This window comes from Rousettus aegyptiacus, unplaced genomic scaffold (assembly GCF_014176215.1).
Source record: "Rousettus aegyptiacus isolate mRouAeg1 unplaced genomic scaffold, mRouAeg1.p scaffold_m13_p_5, whole genome shotgun sequence".
NCBI classification, from domain to species: domain Eukaryota; kingdom Metazoa; phylum Chordata; class Mammalia; order Chiroptera; family Pteropodidae; genus Rousettus; species Rousettus aegyptiacus.
The window spans coordinates 117407000-117429180 of record NW_023416308.1 but is presented as its reverse complement, the minus strand read 5'-3'; the positions used below and the strand labels follow the sequence as shown (position 1 = coordinate 117429180).

The 22181-nt window shown below is 35.0% G+C and overlaps 1 protein-coding gene across 4 annotated transcripts in view; it reads right to left on the bottom strand.

Moving 5' to 3' along the window:
• CUNH11orf80 (chromosome unknown C11orf80 homolog) overlaps positions 1-22181 on the bottom strand; it is a 60078-nt gene that overhangs the window by 26277 nt on the left and 11620 nt on the right. For 2 of the 4 annotated variants that reach the window (XM_036220156.1, XM_036220154.1), the window contains 5 exons: positions 12541-12650; positions 7254-7337; positions 6044-6099; positions 5603-5674; positions 3904-4096 (listed from right to left, as the gene is read on the bottom strand). In XM_036220156.1, coding sequence (XP_036076049.1) covers positions 3904-4096; positions 5603-5674; positions 6044-6099; positions 7254-7337; positions 12541-12650 — 515 coding nt within the window. Of the gene's footprint in view, positions 1-3903; positions 4100-5602; positions 5675-6043; positions 6100-7253; positions 7338-12540; positions 12651-22181 lie in introns of all 4 variants that reach the window. The other 2 variants (XM_016132691.2, XM_036220155.1) reach the window with 1 other exon arrangement.

Sequence of the window (22181 nt, the reverse complement as noted above, 5' to 3'; positions counted from 1 at the left end):
TATCCAGCAAAGCTATCATTTAGAGTTGAAAGACAGATAAAGCGCTTCCCAGACAAAAATAAGCTAAAGGAATTTATCACCACCAAGCCAGTATTACAGGAAATGTTGGAGGGACTTCTTTAAGAAGAAAAAACATGTATCAAAAACAGGAATAAAGAATGGTAACAACTATATTCCTATATTCCTATCGATAGGTACTTTAAATGGAAAAGAATTAAGTGCTCCAACCAAAAAACAGAGTAGCTGAAAGGATAAGAAAACAAGACCTACACATATGAAAAGATATTGCTTTGATGGACATAGAAGGTATTTAAGGCAGACAGAGAAAGATAAGCACTACGTGATGTAGCTGATGGATGGCCACGGGAATGCGGAGCACAACATAAAGAATGCAGTTAGCATTAATATGATGCTTAAGTGGAAGGATAGGGAAGGGAGGGTGCAATTGGCGGGATTGTTTTATGAACTATATAGATGTCTAACCAATGTACTATATACTTGAAACTAAATAAAAAATTAAATATTTAATTGAAAAAAGTTGTTTAATTTCTCCGAATTTATACTCACATATCTTCTATCTTATGCTAAAATTTTTGGTTCCTAATAATGTTAACACTTGTTTGTTTCATAAGTATGCATACAGTAATTTAAATAATACTAATATTACTAAGAATCCAGACCACTGAATGAGTTTTAAGAGACCTTTGCAGTTCATTACATCCTTACAGTATGTCCTACCACGAATGTACAGTCAAAACATTATGTTCTAAAGTTAGATGAATTAATTCTTACTGTATGGATTATGCCACTAATATAATTTATGGGTAGGTTCATAACCTTTTCCTTTGAAGGATGCTTTTACTGGGTATGGAATTCTAGGCTGGTGATTATTTTATTTCAAAATATTAACACTAGTTCCTAATGGTATGCGGAAGTTACGTGTCGATTTGTTTCTCTTTTGAAAATAATCTTTCTTTTCCTGGCTGATCTTAAGATTTTTCTGTCATTGACCTTGTACAGGTGTACATATATCTTTTTATTTGTCCTGTTTGATTGTTAGAACTTTTAAATGTTTTAATTGCTTCAGCTATTAACTCTTCAAATATTTTTGCCCCATTTTCTTTCTTCTCTCCTTTGGAACATGAAATAAATGTATATTAGTCTGTCTCACTGTTAACTGTTACTCTGTTTTCCATTCTTCTGTCTCTGCCTTATTTTGCTAAGTTTTTGCTATTCTTATTTTTCAGTTCGCAAATTCATTTATACTGTTTCTATTTGCTGTTAAACCTGCCTATTGGATTTCAATACTGGTTATTGATTTTTTTAAGCTCAACAATTTCTGTTTATTTAAAAAATTATATCATATTTTATCATTTTCAGTTCCGTGGCAAAAATGGCTTTCATTTTTCATAAACATAGTAACATAGATTTTTATTTTAAAATTTAATGTCTGATATTACCAATATCTGGAGTCCCACTGGTTGTTTCTTTTGACTTTGTTTTTGCTAACTCTTGTTCATGTTACCTTGTTCTTTCTTGCACCTGGTTATGTATGTGTGCATGCATCTGAGAAAGTATTAGTTAAATAATTTGAAGCATAGATGCACTTATCTTCCTCTAGAAAGAAGTTTTGTTTGTTTCTACAAGGCATTTGTGAGAATTAGCAACCTGGAATCACCTTATTCCAATTTCAAAGTTTAAGGTTTTTTGGCTTGCCTAGCTGACCCATAAAACAAATGTAGTTCATGTGAAGGACAGTTTATTTTAGGTTCACTTTACTCCTTGAAGTGTAGTCTTTTAGTTAACCCTACCCAAAACAAGAGGTGTTTTTAATAGCAACCCCAAGATCAGAAGCCATGAATTCTTTGGCCTCCTTGCCCTGTATTGATTCAGAACCATCTTAGTCTCTTGGCTGCTTGCTCTAAATGGCAAAAGACCCCAGGGTAAAAGCAGCCCCTAATGCAGGGCTCAGCTTTCTGTAATTCTGTTCTCTTCTAAATCATAACCCAGAAATTCTTCCCTATTCACGAGCTCTTGAATACTTATAGCAAGTTTTAATATTTTACCTAGCCTTTATCTTCAGTGGGAAGGGGGGGTCTTAATTACCTAGTTTGCCATTTTCAGTAACTGAAATCCCACCAGAGTTTTCATAGCTATCTTTATTCACTAAAACATCACCTCCCTAGAGTCTCACTGACAATAATATTTAAAATAACACCCCCATCATCCTCTCTTTACCTGCTTTATTTTTTCACTGCACTTATTACTACCTGACATCTATTCATTAAAATTTCCCACCAAAATGTAAATTCCAAGAGGATAGAACATTTGTCTTATTCCCTTTAAGGAATAGGATGAGGAGAAAGAAGAAACTTTTATTATTTTACTTGATACTCTTCTGTATGATCTAGATAGCAAGAAAAAGAATGTTTTAAAATACAAAATGTCCATGCATAGTCTTCATCACCCTCCTGCTCCTTCTTTATCCCTAAAAGATATTCTCGGCTAACATTTGTCATTATCATGACCTTGGCCTTTTTCTTTTTTTATTCTTTATATTCTACTATACCTTCATTTACTCCTATAGCTTCAATCATATAATAATACTACCTAATATTTATTGAATACTGATTATGTGTCAGGCAGTATACTAGAAGCATCACATGGATTATTATACTGTTAATCCTAAACAAACAAAAACCCTAGAAAACAAACCTGGCAAGGGAAAAGAACTATAACTATGAGGTAAGTATTATTATCCCCATTTTAAAGCTTAGAAAATAAAGGTTTAGGCTGGTTGAGTAAGTTGCCTAAAGTCACAGAGCTAATTAGTGGGGAATCCAGCATTTACACTCCTGTGCCATGCTAACCAAAGCACTGTGTTATACTTACCTACAGAGAAAACCCTGAGGCTCTAAAATCTGTATTTCTAAATATGACCACTTTCAAGTTCCAGATCAAAATTTCTATACAGCTGCTTGCCATTTTCAAGGATGTCCTGCAGGCACCATAAGCTCAACATGTTTAAAGCCAAACTAATCTTCTTACCCTCCTCCCACCAAATCTGTTACTTATGATTTGCATCTTGTTGACAGCTTCATTATTCTGTCAGTCATCCATGGAAATCTTTAACAGCTTTGAGATTTAATTCATATATCATACACTTCATGCATTTAAACTGTACAATGAAAATGGGTTTTAGTATACTGAGAGTTGTCCAACAATCACCACCATCCATTTTAGGGCATGTTTATCTCCCCCAAAAGAATTCCTCCCCATTTACTTTCTGTCTCTATAGATTTGCCTATTCTATTTGATATAGAAATCTTGGTATCAACTTCAGTAATTCCTGCCCCTAATCTCCCCCTACTCCAACAAGAAATCGGTTACTTCATTATGTTGATTCCTTACAGCAACAGGTCTCTCCTTTCCATGCTCATCACACTTTTAATTCAGGCACTCTCTTACCCAGTTAGTCACTTACTTATTTACTTAGCGATTACTGACTTCTCTTTCCCATTCATCCTATACAATGCTGTTAGAAACTCCTAAAACATTCAGTGATTTCCCACTATACAGAGAATAAAGTTCACACTTCTTAGTGTGGTACTCAAGATCCACCATATTCAACTCCATCCAAACTACTTTCCCAGCTTCATCTCTCCCTCTTGCACCATTCATTCCATGCTTCAGTCGCATTGGATTACATGAAAAGAGTGAGGCACAAGTGTGACATTTTATAGTTTTGTTTCCTGGAAAATTTCTCAATTGGATTTTTGTTTGTATACAAATCATACTGGCTTCTAAACAGAGAATTTATATGGTAAACGCTTTTCTAAAATTGGGATATAAAAAAATTAATTTTCAAAGACAATTGTATGGACTTTATCATTAAAAGGATATGGAAACTGACGAAATCCTATTCAGCTGGTTGGAAAAGACCTTCGGGCAGGGACACAGCGCGGCAGCTGGAGTCAGTATCAGCTCTCCCAACAAGCCCATGCCAGCCACGTCATCAGAGATGAAAAGCACTACTGGATGTCCTAGCACAGGATGGATTCTGATGCAGAGTAATTCAGATGTACCAAATTTTGGTCTACTGTCAAAAAACAGGTATGATAAATTTACCTTTTTTCCTCTAAGGAAATTATTTAAAAGGGTATTCAAAATTTCTTCTATAATGTCTAGCATACATATAACCATATAACCCACCATATCAGTTTTGTTGGAATAAGCAATTTGTGTCCCACTCAGGGAATCGCAAGCAATAGAAAGAGTAGACAAATTGGTATTTCTGGAATAGTATCATGGCTCCTGCTTTTGCTGCCACTAATGGCAGTTTTATATTCTCAAAAATGTATCTCATCTACTAAAATTACTCTATGGTTCTGAGAAGTTTCTAACACCATTCAAAGATCAGCATGATGGGAATGGGGTTAAGGGGTGGGGTGGGGAGGGTCTCTAAATCACTAATGACCTAAAACTCGCCTTATGGTATTCAGATGTCTGCTCGCACATGCTATACTGTCCCCTGAAGAGGTCTGAAATTACTCTTTGATAGGAGTAATGAGGAAAAATTAGGACATCTTTCTCTCCTAGAAAGAATCTAGTGAAATTTGGTATTTGCTTACTTTCCAACAGCTCTTTTCTAAACACAAAAGAAATATTAATGGATCTTTTCCTCTCTTTCTAAACTAATCAGGTCACCGAGGGAAATGTGTCCACAAACATTGGCTCAGAGGCTTAAACTCTTTTAGTAAATCTATGCTAATGAGCTGTCCACCTGTAAGGAATGTATGACACTAGAAGAGTACTAAAGAATGATATGCGGTGAGGATTTTGTTTCCTGCACATATTAAAGAATAACAAATGTTCTAATCTGAGGTGTAATTTTGGGCAAGAGTAACAAAACAGACTAAAAAACCATGGCAGTCTCTTCAAGCCTCAAGAGCCTATGAATACCAGTGTTGATTCAGAGCATATAAATGAAAGCAGAAACTACTTAATAAAGAATAAATTAGCTGGACTTAAACCTAAGTTAGTTTTTTTTTCTTGCTATAATTCATGTTCACTTTGGATTCTGTGGTAGTTGGATAGTATAGGAAGACAAGGCAGAGGGCTTTGTTTATTACATATTATACACCCCCTCTTCCATGGGTTTTTTTTTTTTTTGTAGCCTGAAGAAGGTGGAGATAGGGAGATGATTTTCAAACCTATGCAAAATGCTGATGTACAAACAATAACACACAAAGAATTCCTTTGTATTCATAGTATGTCTAGCCAAGTTCAAGTAACTTTTAAATTCAATCCTTTTCTCATGTCTACATGGGAATGGAATTAGTAGGGCATGTTTTGTTTCATTTACAGAAGAAAATAAGGCATGGAGAGAAGGAACATGTCCTTAGATCAATCAGAATATATTCAAGGAGCTAGGAATAATAATAGTTTTCAATACAAATAGCTTAAAAGTTTGACTTCCACTTTCTTACAGAGAATCAGATGTCTGGCACTAAGAAATGACAAGTGAGACCATTTTCAATTTCTACCCACATTCATAATAATAGAGTAAAACATGGAGAGAGGCAATGCTTTTCCCCTTCACCTCACATAATGCTGACAATTCACAACAAGAGCAATTCCATTCGACAGGTTCAAAGTGGGTTCATTCTCTGTCCTGCAAAGCAATGAAAAGCTAAGCTGTATCTCAAAGATTCTAAAACCAATTTCTGCCTGATACAAATTTTAGTATGTGATTACTACCACCCCCAGAGCTTACTGAAATTCAGTAACCAGTTATCCAAGAGAAAATGGCAATTTTTAAGTTCACCCACTTTAATGAAAGGGAAAGACATGAAAGGTTTAGCTGAATCTATCTACTCATTAAAAGTTAACGTAGAAGGAGATGAGGGGATCTTAAAATATTAATTTCAAAGTGACTTTGGGTCAATAAACCAGACTGTGAACTTACTGGAAATAGGACAATAATGACTGAAAAAAGGTGTAGCATCATGGCATAAACTTAAGCATGGATTTAAGGCCTTACCCAAAGATTTCTGTAGAAAGAATTCCATTCACCTTTACACTGAAATTAAATTTAATCTGCAAAATAAATGGGTGTGTGAGATTCAACATGAACAAGGATAGAGATTAAAAACTTCCATACTCGATTCCTAAGTCACTTTTTTCTATTGCCCTTTTTTTACTTGCAGTTTCTAAACATAAGTAACACTTGTCTGTGTTCAAATTCTGCATCTTAACTATATTGAATCCTACACTATAATTCCAACTAGTCACAAACTATCAGGAAATCCTATTCTTTTGTCCTCTGCTGTTCTCCCAATGTATCTCTTTTCTCCCTTGTTAAAGGAACTATGCATTTTTCTTCTATTCTTTCCTTTTCTTTCAAACACGGAACATTCCATGCTTTGTTCTTCTCTTGCCCCCATCTGACTTTATGTTCTCCCTCCAATTTACTTCACTGTTCTAATTATTTCTTACCTTCAACCTATATTTTTTCTTTCTATATAATGTAATAGGTAATAAGGGACTCTAGAGCCAGACTGTCTGTATTTAAATCCTGGCTCCACAAATTATTTTACTTCTGTACCATAGCTTCCTAAGCTATAAATTGGGGATGACAACAATAAAGCCTACTTCATGAAGGATGTTATGAAGGTTGAATGACTATGTGAAGAGCACTTAGAATTGTGATTGGCAAATAATAAGCACTAAACTCTGCTAAAGACAGAAAAAGTGGAAAGCTAATACGAGAAGAAAGGGGGAAGTTCTACAGCACACTTAACTGTGTGCATCTTTATAAACATATCTAACTACAGGTAATAATAAAAAATTTTGCTCTCCTAAGTTCAAAATACTTTATCAAAATGTCCTTATTTGCCCTTATTGTCACTTTAGAAAGGAGATAATCAGCAAGGTTTATTATCCAGGCTTAACAAAAAAAAATGAAACAGGGGAGGAAAAAAAGGTACCCAAAGTGATATAGTACTACAGTAAAGAAGTGAAAATAAGAACCCAGAAGAAAACTCTATGTCCAAGGGCTCTCAACTATGTCACATGGCCAACACCAAGACTACCTTAGGGTCACAGAAACCAAATCAGTTCAATATTAAAAGCTGTAATCACTGTCATTAAAAGAAAGGGAATCAACCAGATCTTTCCATGTTTTACAGAGATCTTTTAAAAACACATAACTTAAACAAACAAATCATTATTTATGAAAAAGAACAGCTTACCTTAGGGTGTACCATGACAATTTTTCGTAAAAAATTCTTTATAACCAGACTATCTGTCATCAAAGTTCTGGGCTTTTCATCAACCTGTAACATTACAAAACATCCACCATACACAAACACATACACACAAACCCAAGAGCACAAATTAATTAAATTACGGTATTTCTTCCTCTAAAAGTAACTATACCTTAGAAAGCTTTTCAGACATCCAAGGGGGAGACATCTTTGGGTCTGAGAATTGGACACAAAAGGGAATCTAATGGGCAACACTTCTTAGGTTAAAATACCTGTTTCATGGAACTTCTGCAGACACATGAACAATGATTAGAGTAAAACCGACAATCTCAAAAACACCTTTTGGAACAAATTTAAAAATAACTCAGACTGGAGCTGAGAAGTAACTCTATCTTAACTCTACCATCCTAATGGGAGTCAATCTGTTATCAAGAATATGAGTGGAGTCAAAGGAGCAGACACTAAAAGGAACCTATTTTTGAATGTCAATTCTTTCTTCCAAACATTTATATTTAAAGGAAAAATTGTAAAGCAAAAAGCTCAAAAGCCAAAAGACCTGTGTTCTAGCATTGGCTCTATAAAAATTACTTAAATCACCTTGAAAAAAAAAAAACACTTAACTGCTCTAGACCTTATTTCCTAATGTACAAAAGAAGGATAAAACCTACTCTTCTTACCTCATGGAACTGTTTTAGGATCAAATAATAATCTGGAAGTATATGCAACACATGGTAACAATAATAGATACCACTTGTTGAATGCCTGCTATGTGGCAAGCATTGTACAGGTGCTATATATACATTGCCTCATAACAATCCTGGAGGCAGGTATTACTACCCCCTCTTTGTAGATTTAAAGAATTTAAAAAAAACACACGAGGCTTAGGGAAGTTAAGCAACTTGTCTAAGGCCACTAAGCTATTCAGTGACAGAGCCTGAATTTGACCCTAAATCTATCTAAAACCAGTTGTCCATGCTGTTTCCAACATACCCTGATACCTCTCTACAACTGTAATCAGATTCACCATCCAGTGAGGGCTTTTTCTATTCCAGGAATGGTGCTAAAGTATCTTACTTATATTACCTCATTGACCCCTCACAAAAATCCTACTGGGTACATATAACCCACATTTTCCAGATGAAAAAAAGGGTTCTCAAAGAGGTTAAACAACTTACCCAAGGTTATCTCATTTGGTTCCCAAGCTTTAGTATTAACCACTTTCCTACACTGACTCACTTTATTTAATAAAGTGTCCCTAACCAAAGTTAGAGGTCTCCCAGAAAATGGAGAAGTTTAGGGGAAGGAGAAGAAATAGAGTCAGAAATCAGTAAGTCTTTATTGGTGGCTCAGAGAATACAGAGCCATGTCCTTGGTACATATTAAAGAAAAAAACAAAACACTCCAACTTCAAAATCTCGTAATAAAGAAAAATATGCAAATATCTAATAAAGAATAAATTATAATACTTTCTATAAGTACACTGAAAAAGAGATCCAAAACTGTACAATGGGTGGGGATAATTAGAAAAAATATGAGAAAAAAATATTTTTTTAATCATTAGAAAATTCTGGAAGCCAATCTAGGATTATTCATAAATGTAAATAGTGTTAATTAAATGGTAACTGCAACACACATATCATAGTCATAGCCTTCATTTAAAAATTTTTATATTAAGATATTCAAATAGCAGAAAAGCAATGATCTCTTAAAAGCATTTCCTGTACTTAACACTTCCAAAACAACTTCTTGGAACAGCTTCAAACTTCTGTAACCTTGGTGATTATAGGGTATATCATAGAAAGGGCTAATTACATCTAGCAATAAGCAACCAAATAAGTGAAAACTCCTTGAACAGCTATCAGAGAGGGGCTACAATTAATAATGATGAGAGCTACCATTTACTGAACACCTGCTACATGACAGTTTATCTGCAAGCAAGAAATACTTCCATTTTATTGATGAGGATAGTGAGACCAAGTACACTAATTAATTTGCCCAAGGTCACACATAGCTAGTTAAGTGGCAGAACTGGGATTCAAACCTAGATCTAACTCCAAAGCCCACATTTCACTATGCGATGTTGCCTCTTCAAAGAAAGTTCATTTTTTGTGCTATATATAGCTAACTGAATCAAATGTTATATAATCTATTACTAATTTTACAGATCCTGATAGGCAATGCATATGTATGACTACTGAATACAGTATTTATTCACTCATAAAAGACTTAATCTGGCTTATTATGTACCTAGGCCTACAGAGATAAACCAATCTCTGACTTTGGAGAGTTTACAGTTAAGTAGAAGAGAAATACAAATAAACAATTTGTATGACAATATGAAAAGTTTTATGATTTAGATATATGAGATACTAAAGAAATACAAGAAAGATTGGCACCTAATCCAGACTGAGAAGATAGAGATCTAATAATGTCAGGTCAGCAGAGGGTTAACACAAAGCAAGTAGCTTAAGAGCTACTCAGAAATTATTGAGAGCAAAAGAGAGAAAGAAACAGAAAGAGAGTTACAGTGACAGATACTGACTGACTACAAAATCTTCTACAGTGTATTATAATTGGGTGATAGAAACCCACCAGCCTGACATACCTACAGAAGCAATGAACTTACTGAAGTGTTGCCAGTGGTGCCAGGTGCCAGCAATGGGCAGCAGAAACCACAATTGAATTGTATATTTCAGCCCTGACCTTTAAATACAAGTCTAATTATATGACAGGATGTGGGAGCTGTTTTATATTTTGAAACATGAACTTATTCAGTCATGGATCTTATATAACATTCTATCCATTTTATCATTTAGTATTATGGCAAAAATATAAATATAAAAATGGATTAAACTGTTGTTGAAAGGACATGTTACCCAGCCTAATGGACCCCAAGGTAATGGACTGACTAACATACACACAAACCTTTGTCTCTCTCCTACATAAAGCTTTCTTCAGTCTTCTCTGGGATTAGCTCTCCTCATATGCCCAAAGCAGTGGATCATTTATTATAGCTTTTTCATGATGTCTCATTTACTAACCTTTGCTATGAACCTTGCTACTTGACCGTTCTCCCCAACTGAGGTATATATAATAAATCTTTCACAATCTCGTTTTCTCTTCTCACTTCATTCAAATATCTTTTACATAGCTGCACCAGAAACAATGAAATATAATGAAACAAAATGCTTTCGGGAAATCCTTGTCCTTTTGTGGTTATATTATTCTTTTACCTCTTTCCATCCATCACCAGCTGACCATGGGATACTAAGCTCACAGGTTTTCTCTGCACTCTGAGTGCAGATATCACCTTGGCTGACTTCTACATCCAAGTTGGTAACCAGTCTAAGCAACAACTTAATCTCACAATTCCCTGACCTCTTCAACTCCAATGAGTTTGACTTCTACTCATTTCCATCTACCTATTTCCATGGCCATAACCTAGAACTGTACCACTTTGGAAACCTTAAACTGACATGTCCCACTCTTATGTGAAAAGATGTATGTACCAAGATGTTAATAGTAGCTACCTTAAGTCAAATTGTCTCAGTGCTAACTTTGATTTTCCTGAGGGAAACACTGCTTTTGCAATAAGGGGGGAAAAAAAATAAGAGAAACTTTATCACTCTAATGACAACTTCCTATTCTTTTGAGTCTCTGGATCTTTTATACCCAAAAAATATGGTTTTCAGCCACATCAAGACCTCTAGATTTTGACCCCTTCCTACTGGGTTAAGGATCCTTCCTCTGTGCTACTATAGCATTCAGCACTTACCTCTATCACAATACATATTACACTGTATTGTAAATGTTTGTCTATCTTTTATTACTGTAGATTTTAAGTTCCTTGGGATCAAGTCAACATGTTTTGGGACCCTGTACCTTCAAAATCTAGCATAGTAAGGCCAAGTGGAACAAACACAGGCATCTGAATGAATGAATGACTACTGAAACAGCGCTGATCAATGAGTACGACTTAGGTTCGAATTCTAATTCTGTCACTTAACTTTTGTATGACTTTCAGAGAGGCAGCCAAATTCTCTGAATCTCAGTTTTCTTAACTGTAAAATGGGGTAATAATCCTCATCCTATCCACTTTAATAATACATAGAAATCTTAGGCATAAGAATTACAGTTGTTTGTTCAAACTGGCTAAAACACATGATCTCCTTTTCTAAAATGGCTTTCCTTGGTTCACTGGAGTCAGCTTTTTATTGCTATTTGACATTAAGTTTCAGAGCTGACTAAGCATTAATGGCTCCAGATTGTTGACCCTTCGGTTCTCCTAAAGAAGATAAGGCACAGCCAGGGATATCTGCTGTCCTGATACTGTACCCATTTCTTTCATTCTTTTAGAAGGAGCATATAAATGTTTGAATATAGTCAAAGGCCTCCCAAGTGCTTCCTGAGAAAATGTTTAAAGTACTCTAATTTTTCATGTCTCTACCAACTCAAAGGAAAAAAAGATAGAGAATTGTTAAAGGGACGGAAAACTCAACTGTTACTCTCATAAATCTGGGCTACAAATAAATCAATAAAAATCTTTACACCAATCTAATAGAAACATATCCAAATATGGCATTGGGAATCCACTTATTTTTTTAAATAGTCCAAATTTAAATAATAGCTTATTTCAGTGGTTCTCAAACTTACCTGCACATTAGGAATCATCTGCAATTTAAAAAGTATTCCAAAGCCCAGGCCACACCTAGTATGAACTGAATGATGCCATGCAAAATTCATATATTAAAGCCTTAGTTCCCCATGTGACTACACTTGGAGATAGAGCCTTAAGGATGTAATTATAGGTAAACGAGGTCAGAACAATAAGGCCCAAATTTGATAGAGCTGGTGTCCTTATAAGAAGAGGAAGAGATACCAAAAAGGTCTCTCTACATATGTACAGAGGAAAGGTCATCCGAGGAAACAGTGACAAGACACCTGGATCTTGGGACTTCTAGCCTCCAGAAGTATCAGAAAATACATTTGCTCTTTGAGACACCCAATCTGTGGTATTTTTTTATGGCAGCCTGAGCAGACCAATCCAACATATTGGACCAATTAAATCACAACCTCGGAGTGAGACACAAACATCAGTATTTTGGAAGCTCCCAGATGATTTAAAAACTGCACAGGGAAGTTTGGGAACCAATGCCTTATTTCATTTCAACTTGAAACTGTCATGCACCTAGGCTTTTCTTTCTTGTTATTATATTTGTACAAGAATCATAATCAAAACATCAGTAGTTTATAGAACCACAACAAAACCTACCTCAAAAATCATCTGGAAAGGTGTTACCCCTGCTATGTCCTGAGAACAGCTGGCTTCTTTTGACGTCCCATTCAGCTTTATAGAGAATCCGGGCAGTACAGACTGCATTTCTGTGCGAGAAGAAATGGTGACAAAATAGAATAAGCAGTTTGGAAAGGCACCAGTTTGTGGAATTGTTTATTAAACTGATGAGCCAAGAAGCCTTTTCCTTGATGAAAAGATTATCTGCAAAATTTAAAATGACTGGAAATGGCTATGTATCAGCAAATTGTTTGAACATTTAGAATTACCTTATGGGGTAAGATATTTAATATCATGTTTTCAATTTTTCACATTTGCTAAATCAATTTGTATCTTCAGTTAATTTCCACAAGGTCATATCCAATGCCAGAAATCTTCAAAGCTCATTGCTCTAGCTGATATTCTTGTATTTTTCAATAAATCAATTCATCGTTAAATAAACACAAACCCAGTAAGTGAGCTTATTTAGAACCAAAAGCAGAAAAATTCAAGAAGGAACTCAGGCATTTACCTAATATAGTATGTCTTTAATAAGATAATCTTTAATAAAGAAAAGCAAACTTGCTAATTTAATTTGTAAAGTAACCACTTGGTGTATTCACATGTGTTGACTCAACTACCTTTCCATAAAGTATCAGTGTGCCCTAGATCACCATCAACAAGGATAACCTCAAGGGATGCACTATCCTCCTTCCTTTCTATAACCTAGAACTCATATTATAAAGGAAAAAAAAAACAAATTTCCCATTTTATAAAATGCCATCTCTATTCCCTCTTACAGTAGTATTATAAAGAACTACTTATGAATAAAGAAAGAGATCTGTCTCTGCAAGTTCTACCTTGTAAAGGTGTAATAACAATAAAATATAACCCCAAATAATAGCACCCCTTTTTCCTAAAGCATTTATACTACATATCTAATGAAACTTTATCTCAAAAACTATGGACGTTACCAAGATCAAGCTCTGTCAATCTAAATAGGTAATATTTTTCTTGCTATTAGTTTGTTTTTCAAATACAATTCAGTCACAAAGCCTAGGATAAAAGGGCGGCGGGTTCTGCAACACTGAAGTTTAATGAATTTGGCACTGAACCAGGATGCCTAGCATTAATCTTCAGTTTTACCACTGCCCGACTTTCTGACCTTGGGTGACCCCCCTTTTCTGTGATTCAGTTCCTTTCTGTGAAGTAAGAAAAAACTGTTCCTGAATCCTACTTCTCTTTTAAGTAGTATAACAGTGTAGAATGGAGAAAACAATTCTAGTTCTGGGTATTTAACCAAAGAAAATAAAAACACTAATTTGAAAAGATATATGTACCCCTATGTTTACTGCTGCATTATTTACAATAGCCAAGACATGGAAACATGTCTAAGTGTCCTAAGTGTCCACTAACAGATGAATGGATAAAGAAAATGTGATATGCACAATGGAACATTATTCAGCCATAAAAAAGAACAAAATCTTGCATTTGCAGCAACATGGATGGACCTTGGGGGCAATATGTTAAAAAAAAATTAGCCAGAGAAAAACAAATACCATGTGATTTCACTTATATGTGGAATCTTAAAAAAATACCAAGCTTATAAATACAGAGAACAGACTGGGGTTGGGTAAGGAAAATACAAGATGAGCTTAGAATATCCTAGAAATTAAAGATGTTATTAAAGATGATGAGAATAGAAGACAGGAGCTTGAAGGGATTTCCACCAACCAAATATGGGATGATAATATGTAAAAGACCTATAACTAAATAAATGGAGAGATGTTCCATGTCATGGGTAGGAAGATTTTTCCCTTGTAATTAATAGTTTCAAAGTATCTCCCCACAAATTATGTATATATGCTGTTCCTCATCATTAGTTTTAGTATCCATTGATTTTCTAAGTCATTTATCTTTTCTGCATTTATTAGTCGGCATATTACCATAAAAAAGAGCTTTCCTTTCTCCATGATTTCTACCAGTGTAAAGTTATGCATTCTTATTTTATTCAGAGTTATAATCTTTTACTATCATTATAAAAATGTCAGTTCTTCTCAACTTGATCTATAGATCCAAAGAAACCAATCAAAACCCCAGCAAGTTATTTTGTGAATATTGCTGAACTGATTCTAAAGTTTATATGGAGAGGCAAAAGACCCAAAATAGCCAACTCAATGCTGAAGAAAAAAAAATGTCAAGGACTAACTCTACCTGACATCAAGACCTACTATAAAGCTATAGTAATCAGGACTCTGTTCCTTGACAAGGAACATCTCTCCATTTATTTAGTTATTCTTTAATATCTTTCATCAGAGTTTTACGGTTTTCATCTTATACATATTATTTTTGCTTTATACCTAAGTATTTCATAATGTAAATGGTAATGTGTTAATTTGATATTCCACTTGTTGGGGGTGGCTCCATAGTGCAGTGGTTAGCACGTCTGCTTCAGACACAGAAGGTCCTGGGTTCGCAACCCAGGTGGAGCCATGGACCAGGCCCCGGGGGCGCCAGGCCCCAGGTGCATGCCATGAGCATTTGGGAGAAGACACCCCGCCTTCAGAGAGCCAGCTCTTAAGGGGAAATAGCAACATCCACAGGTCAGGGGTGGAAGTTTGCAGGGCAGGGGAGGGGGGAGGATTAAAGAGGGGAAAAAAAATTCCATTTGTTCATTGCAAGCATATAGGAATCCAATTGACTTTGTATGTTAACCTTATATCCTGCAACATTGCTATAATCATTTATTAGTCTGTAGAAAAAAATTAACCAGTTTGTCAATTTCTGCAAAATCCTACTAATATTATGATTGTGTTGAGTCTATAGATCAATTTGGGAAGAACAAAAATCTTAGCAATACTGAATCTTCCAATCTATGCCATGGCTTATCTCTCCATTTAGTATTTAATTTCTCTCAGCAATGTTTTATGGTTTTCAGCATAGAGATCTTCTACTTTTTACATTAAATATATCCCTAAGTGTTTCATGTTTTTTCATGCTATTACAAATAGAACTGTTTTTAAAATTTCTAATTGTTTGCTGCTGGCATATAAAAAATAAATATTTTTAGTATACTGACTTTATATCTAGTAACTTTTATAAATTCATATATTTCTTCTAATAATTATTATGCAGAGTCCCTAGGATTTTGTACATAAACAATCATGTCATTTACAAATGACAGCTTTACTTCTGTCTTTCCAAACTTTATGCCTTTTATTTCTTTTTCTTGCCCTATTATATTGGCTAGGGCCTCCACTATAATTTTTAAATATTTTCAAAGACTTCTTAGGAATTAAGACAATGCTTACTCTAATTGAAAAACATAAGATATATTATGCAAAATGATACTTATGTAAAATATAAAGAGACAGGGAAAAAATGGTGTAGATGAGAGGCTCTGTTCATCCCTCTGGCGACCAAATAAAAGTTGTGATGGAAACAAGGATCAGCAAGGAAAAATCGCCTGGGATCTAGAGAAACAAGTCATACAACTAGGGAGAAGTCAAAGAAAACACCCTGCAACAGCAGAAGGTTGGACAGGGTATTGAGCATCTGAGTGAGACCAAGGCTGTGTGCATGGGAGTGGATTTTCGTGGTAACAGACCTGCTCACTCTGAGCATCAGTGCCCATTCAGCTGCGCACAGGGGGCATCAGGGACTTACAGGGAAACATTGTCAGAGTGAGGGCTAATAAGAGACTTACTCTGTACAAAAGTGCTGGCAGTATCCATTGTTCCCTGTTGAGCCCTCCCCCACTATCAGTGCACTGGATACAGTGCTGCCATAGCCAAGGTGTCATCAAACTGGATAGCAGAGGTTGCTCCACCTGATGACTCCCTGAAACTCCGCCTCTCCCAACTCGCAGACCCACCCAAGCCACAGCCAAGTATATCCTCAGTGAGTCAGGTGCTCCTTGCTGAGACTCACACTGTAGGCACCCTCAATTTCTGGTGTGGCTTTTTAAGGCAACTATAAGCCCAGCATCTGTGGATTGCTTGGTGAATCTTAACAGGTGGCCTTGGAGAGGTAGAGACTTGGGCTAAGTTTGGCCTGCAGCTGAACTTCTCTCAGGACTGAGCAACTGACACCTACTTCACATATCCACATTAATAAGACCAAGAGACTTAGGAGCTTTGCTTACTACATAGAAACAGACATGGAAAGGCAGCCAAAATGGGAAGACAAAGAAGCAAAAACCATATGAAAGAACAGAAAAGAGATCCAGATATAATGGAGTCAAGTAATCTAACAGATGCAGAGTTCAAAACACTGGTTATAAAGAGGCTCAATGAACTTTTGGGAAGTGTAGATAAATTCAGTGAGAACTGCAATGAAGAGATAAAATAATATAAAAATGGAAATGGAAATTATAAAAGAGAACCAGTCTGAAATGAAGAACATATTATCTGAGATGAGAAGGATATCAAATGGAATAAACAAAGTGAATAAAGAAGAGGATCAAAAGCCCTATCTAGAGGACAGGAAAGCCAATCAGGACACTATCAGAATGGCAAGAAAAAAAAATGCCAAGACTATAAAAATAATTTAAGGAGGATATGGGACACTATTAAGGCTCCAAATATTTGTCTGATCGGTGTAACTAAAGAAAATCAAGATGCTGAACAGCTGTTTGAAGAAACAATGATGGAAAACTTCCCTACCTGCTGAAGGAAATGGACATAAAACCCCCAGAAGCTCACGGGATTCCAAAAATCAGGGATCCAAAGAGGCCCACACCAAAACACATCATAATTAAAATGCCAAAGGTTAAATACAAAGAAAGAATATTAAAAGCAGCAAGAGAAAAACAGATAGTTACTTATAAGGGAACACCCATAAGACTGACAGCTGATTTCTCGAAAGAAACTATGCAGGACAGAAGGGCTTGGCAAAAAAATATTCGACAGGACGAAGACCTAGGATCTACAACCAAGAATAATTTATCCAGCAAAGCTATCATTTAAGAGTTGAAGGACAGATAAAGCGCTTCCCAGACAAAAATAAGCTAAAGGAATTTATCACCACCAAGCCAGTATTACAGGAAATGTTGGAGGGACTTCTTTAAGAAGAAAAAACATGTATCAAAAACAGGAATAAAGAATGATAACAACTACATTCCTATATTCCTATTGATAGGTACTTTACATGGAGAAGAATTAAGTGCTCCAAACAAAAAACAGAGTGGCTGAAAGGATAAGAAAACAAGACCCCTACATATGAAAAAGTAGGGGATGGAAAAAGATACTGCTTTGATGGACCTAAAAGGTATTTAAGTCAGACAGAGAAAGATAAACACTGTATGATTTCATTTATATGCAGAATCTAAGGGATAAAAAGAACAAGCTAATCAAAAACAAATATAGTGGACAATTTGGTGTTAGAGGGGAGAGGAATTTGGGAGGCTGGGAGAATGGGGTGAAGGGTTAAAAAAGTACAAATTAGTAGCTGATGGACGGTCACAGGGATGAGGAGTATGGCATAGGGAATGCAGTTAGTATTAATACATTGGCTAGGTGGAGGGGCAGAGGAGGGAGCATGCAATTGGGGGGATCGTTTTATGAACTATATAGAAGTCTAACCAATGTACTGTATACTTGAAACTAAATAAACAACAATTTAAAAAATATATATAGAAAAAAAGACTTTAAGAAAAAATATTAAAATGTTGTTATTATCTATAGTATAGGTGATATTTGTTTCATTATTCTTCATTAATATCATGTATATAAATACTTCATAATCAAAAATAATTTTTCAATGCTCATAAATTAAATATTCAGATAAAACTTGGATTTGATGTATCAAATACAGACAAGTCTACCTAAAAAAGTAAAATTCCTGCCAACTATCAGGTTATGCATTATACGCTCTTTCTATCTAGCAGTTAATATGCAAAAAAAATATTCCTTTTTGAGCAGGAATAAAAAGTATAGTAGAAATTAAAGTGTCTCTTTCTTGTTATGATTTTTTTCAATAACTGAAGAGAATTGATACCATCTAGTTTTCTGTTAGCTTCTCCCAAATAAGTGATTTATATTCAAGAAATCCTTTCAGAAAGTTTGGAATAAAATGGAGAAATTTTATTTTGAATCCAGCCTGAGTAAAACTAAATGTTATTATTATTAATAACAGGTAATATTTATTGAGCATTTCCTATGTGTTGGGCACACTAACACCTCATAATGTTACCTAACTAAATTTGCATAACTCTAGGTAGGATTTCTATTATTATTCCCATTTTTACAACTCATACTGTTTCACTCATGTTATTCAAATGTTGGGGTTCGAGCATAGGGCTGACTGATTTTAAAGTCTGTGTCTTTAATCACTATGTATACTTATTTGTTGTAAAATAAATTCTAAGACTGTAAGTAACAGTATAGACATTCGGTTTTTATCGTTTTATTCTCTTTGGAAAAGAACATCATCACATAAATAACTGTTGTTTAAAGAAAATTTTAGGTATTATTCTAATTCTTCAAGACCCTCCACAGTGATATTCTTGTATCAGTAGAGTAGTAGAAGAAAATTAGATTTAGGAAATCATTACATTAGACCTATCATTCCATAGTCAATTGTGCATCAATGGCATTACGACAGTGAAAATGAATCTGTTATTTGTACATCGTGGTGTCAAGCCTAAAATACAGCTTGCACAGTATCTTAGTCTGTTTGGGCTACTATAACAAAATACTACAGACTGGGTGGCTCATAAACAATAAAAATTGCTATTCTGGAGACTAGAAAGGGTACTAGGATGGTCAGGTTCTGGGCCCTCTTTTGGGCTGTAGACTTTCACTGCATCCTCATGTGACAGAAGGACCTAGGTAGGGAGCTCTGTGGAGAGTCTTTTTACAAGGGCACTAATCCCACTCATAAGGGCTCCACCCATATGACCTAAGCACCTCCCAAAGGTCACATCTCCTAAAACTATCACACTGGTCATTAGGATTTCAATATTTGAATTTTGGGGGTATATAAAAATTAAAACAAAAGTAAAAAAAGGACACAGTATGAGTTCCTAATTACTACAATATACTGCTATTCATAATAATGGGGTGAAAAAGAAAGAACCTAAATGCATAAAAATATCAAAATAGTTAATTTATGATACATCTTCTTACAGACAATTTATCCATTAAAAATAATGACTAGAAGACTGTATCACAACATGAAAAATGCTTATACGTCAAGTGAAAAATAGGATAGAATTGTGTTATCTATTGTGATTACAGCTGTATTAAAATACATGGGGGGAAGTCTAAAAAATACACAATAAAATGTCATAGCACACAGCTAATGACTGAATTTATTCTAAACTTCACCTTAAACTTTGTCCCTAAAGACATGGAGGAAGTTCAGAAAAAAAGAAGGTACAGAGAGTAAATACTTAGAAAAAGCGTCAAATAAATACCAATTTAAAACTACATGCCATTTCGTTAACTAGTAAAATAACTAGTAAATGCAAATCAAAATGACAATAAGATACCACTTCACACCTGTCAGAATGGCTGTCATCAACAGGACAAGTTTGGAGAGATTGTGGGGGAAAAGGAACCCTCATACACTGCTGGTGGGAATGTAAACTGGTACAACAACTATGGAAAACAGTATGGAGGGTCCTCAAAATACTAAGTATAGAATTATCACATGACCCAAAAAACTTAAAAACATTTATCCACAAAGATATATGCACCCTGCTGTTCACTGCAGCATTATTCACAGTGGCCAAGACATGGAAACAACCAACATGTCCTTTGATAGATGACTGGATAAAGAAGCTGTCCCACATATATACAATGGAATATTACTCAGCCATAAGAAAAGATGAAATACTTGTGTGACAGCATGGATGATTCCTGAGACTGTCATGCTAAGAGAAATAAGTCAGAAAGAAAAAGTTGAGTACTATATGATTTCACTCATACGTGATATATAAAACTGAAAGCAACAAACAAACAGGACAGAGACTCATAGACATGGACACTGGATTAGTAGTTACCAGAATGAAGGGCGAGGCAGGGAGGAGACAGGTAGGGATAAAGAGGGTCAAATGTTTGGTGGCAGAAGGAAATTTAATTTGGGGTAGTGAACACACAATGCAGTATACATATGATGTATTACTGAACTGTACACTTGAAATTTGATTTTATTAACTAATGTCATCTCAATAATTTTAATTAAAAATAAAGTTCCCCCCAAAATACCATTTTGTTAACTAGTAAATTGGCTAAAATATTAAGTAACTGAAATTCCCAATGCTAGCAAAGTACAAGAAATTTCTTGTACTTTATCTTTACATACAAATGCTACCTTTACGTAACTTTTAAAAAGCAATTTTAAGAGCCATGAAAATATACAGACTTTGATCGAGTTATTTCTACTTCAAGAAATTATTCCAAAATTTTTCAATTAAGTAAAAACCTACATGCATTGAGATATTCATCCCAGTGACATCAACATTAGCACTTACTGAGAACTATGTACTCAACCATTGTGCTACATGCATTATGTGTACTATCTCATTTATTCTTCGAAACATCTTTATGAGGTAAGTGCTTTAAAAAATCAAGCAACTTGCTCAAGGACATAAAATATGAGTTCCTAATCACTGGAATATACAGCTATTAAAAATAATACAGGAAAAAGAGACAAACCTAAATGCCTAAAAATGTTAAAATAGTTCATTAATGATATATCTTCTTATGGACAATTTATTCATTAAAAATGACTAGAAGACTGTCATAACATAAAAAATGCTTACATGTTAAATAAAAAAAAGATAAAATTGTGTATATATTGTGATTACAGCTGTATGTATTAAAAATACATGAGGAAAGCCTGAAAAGAATAAATGCCAATTTTATTGTGCAGGTAGTGTTTTCCTTTTCTCTACTTTTCTAATTTTCTAAAGTGGGCTATATTGCTTCTTTGACAAAAAGTTCCATTTAAAAATAATTTTTCTGATGGTGGCAAAAGTTGAGATCTGGCTGTTTTGTTTTTTCCTGAGACTTATCAAGCTAGACTCATCAAGTATTTGGGCTTGCTTGACCTCCCTCCTGTCCTTTAACATAGTCTTAGATTAATGCTTACAGGTAATATACCAGCAAATGAAGTGTTAATACCAATGCATTTTAAAGAATGAGGCTAATTAAGCTAAAAATGAAAGGTTCTTTGGTTGGCTCTGTGGCTTGATGTCATTAAATTGGCTAATTATTTCCACATTATACAACCCCAGATGTGCTTTAGTGAAGGAAATAGAAAGCAGGACATTTTAATGGAGGATCAGCAATCTTTCAGAAATGTGTCAAATCCTCATTCACTCCCTTAAAAGGTGGAGACCGGAAGTCACTGCTGCAGATTCAGTGGTCTCACCCAGCTAAGCAAGCTGGCTAGCAAAGGTGTGGTCACTCCACTCTGTAACAAAAGAATATGCATCTGAGCCTCATACTGCCACTGGCTCCCAAACAAAAATGACATGGACTGAGAACGGGCAGAGAAAAACTTGATCATTTTCCAAGCGTACATATCTGCCTCTTCACACCATGGCAACAACTCAACCACCAAATGTGATATAGCCTATAGATTTCTTCGACTTGTGTGAGAGTAAAGTGAGGAGTTGTCAAAGGAGAAATTAG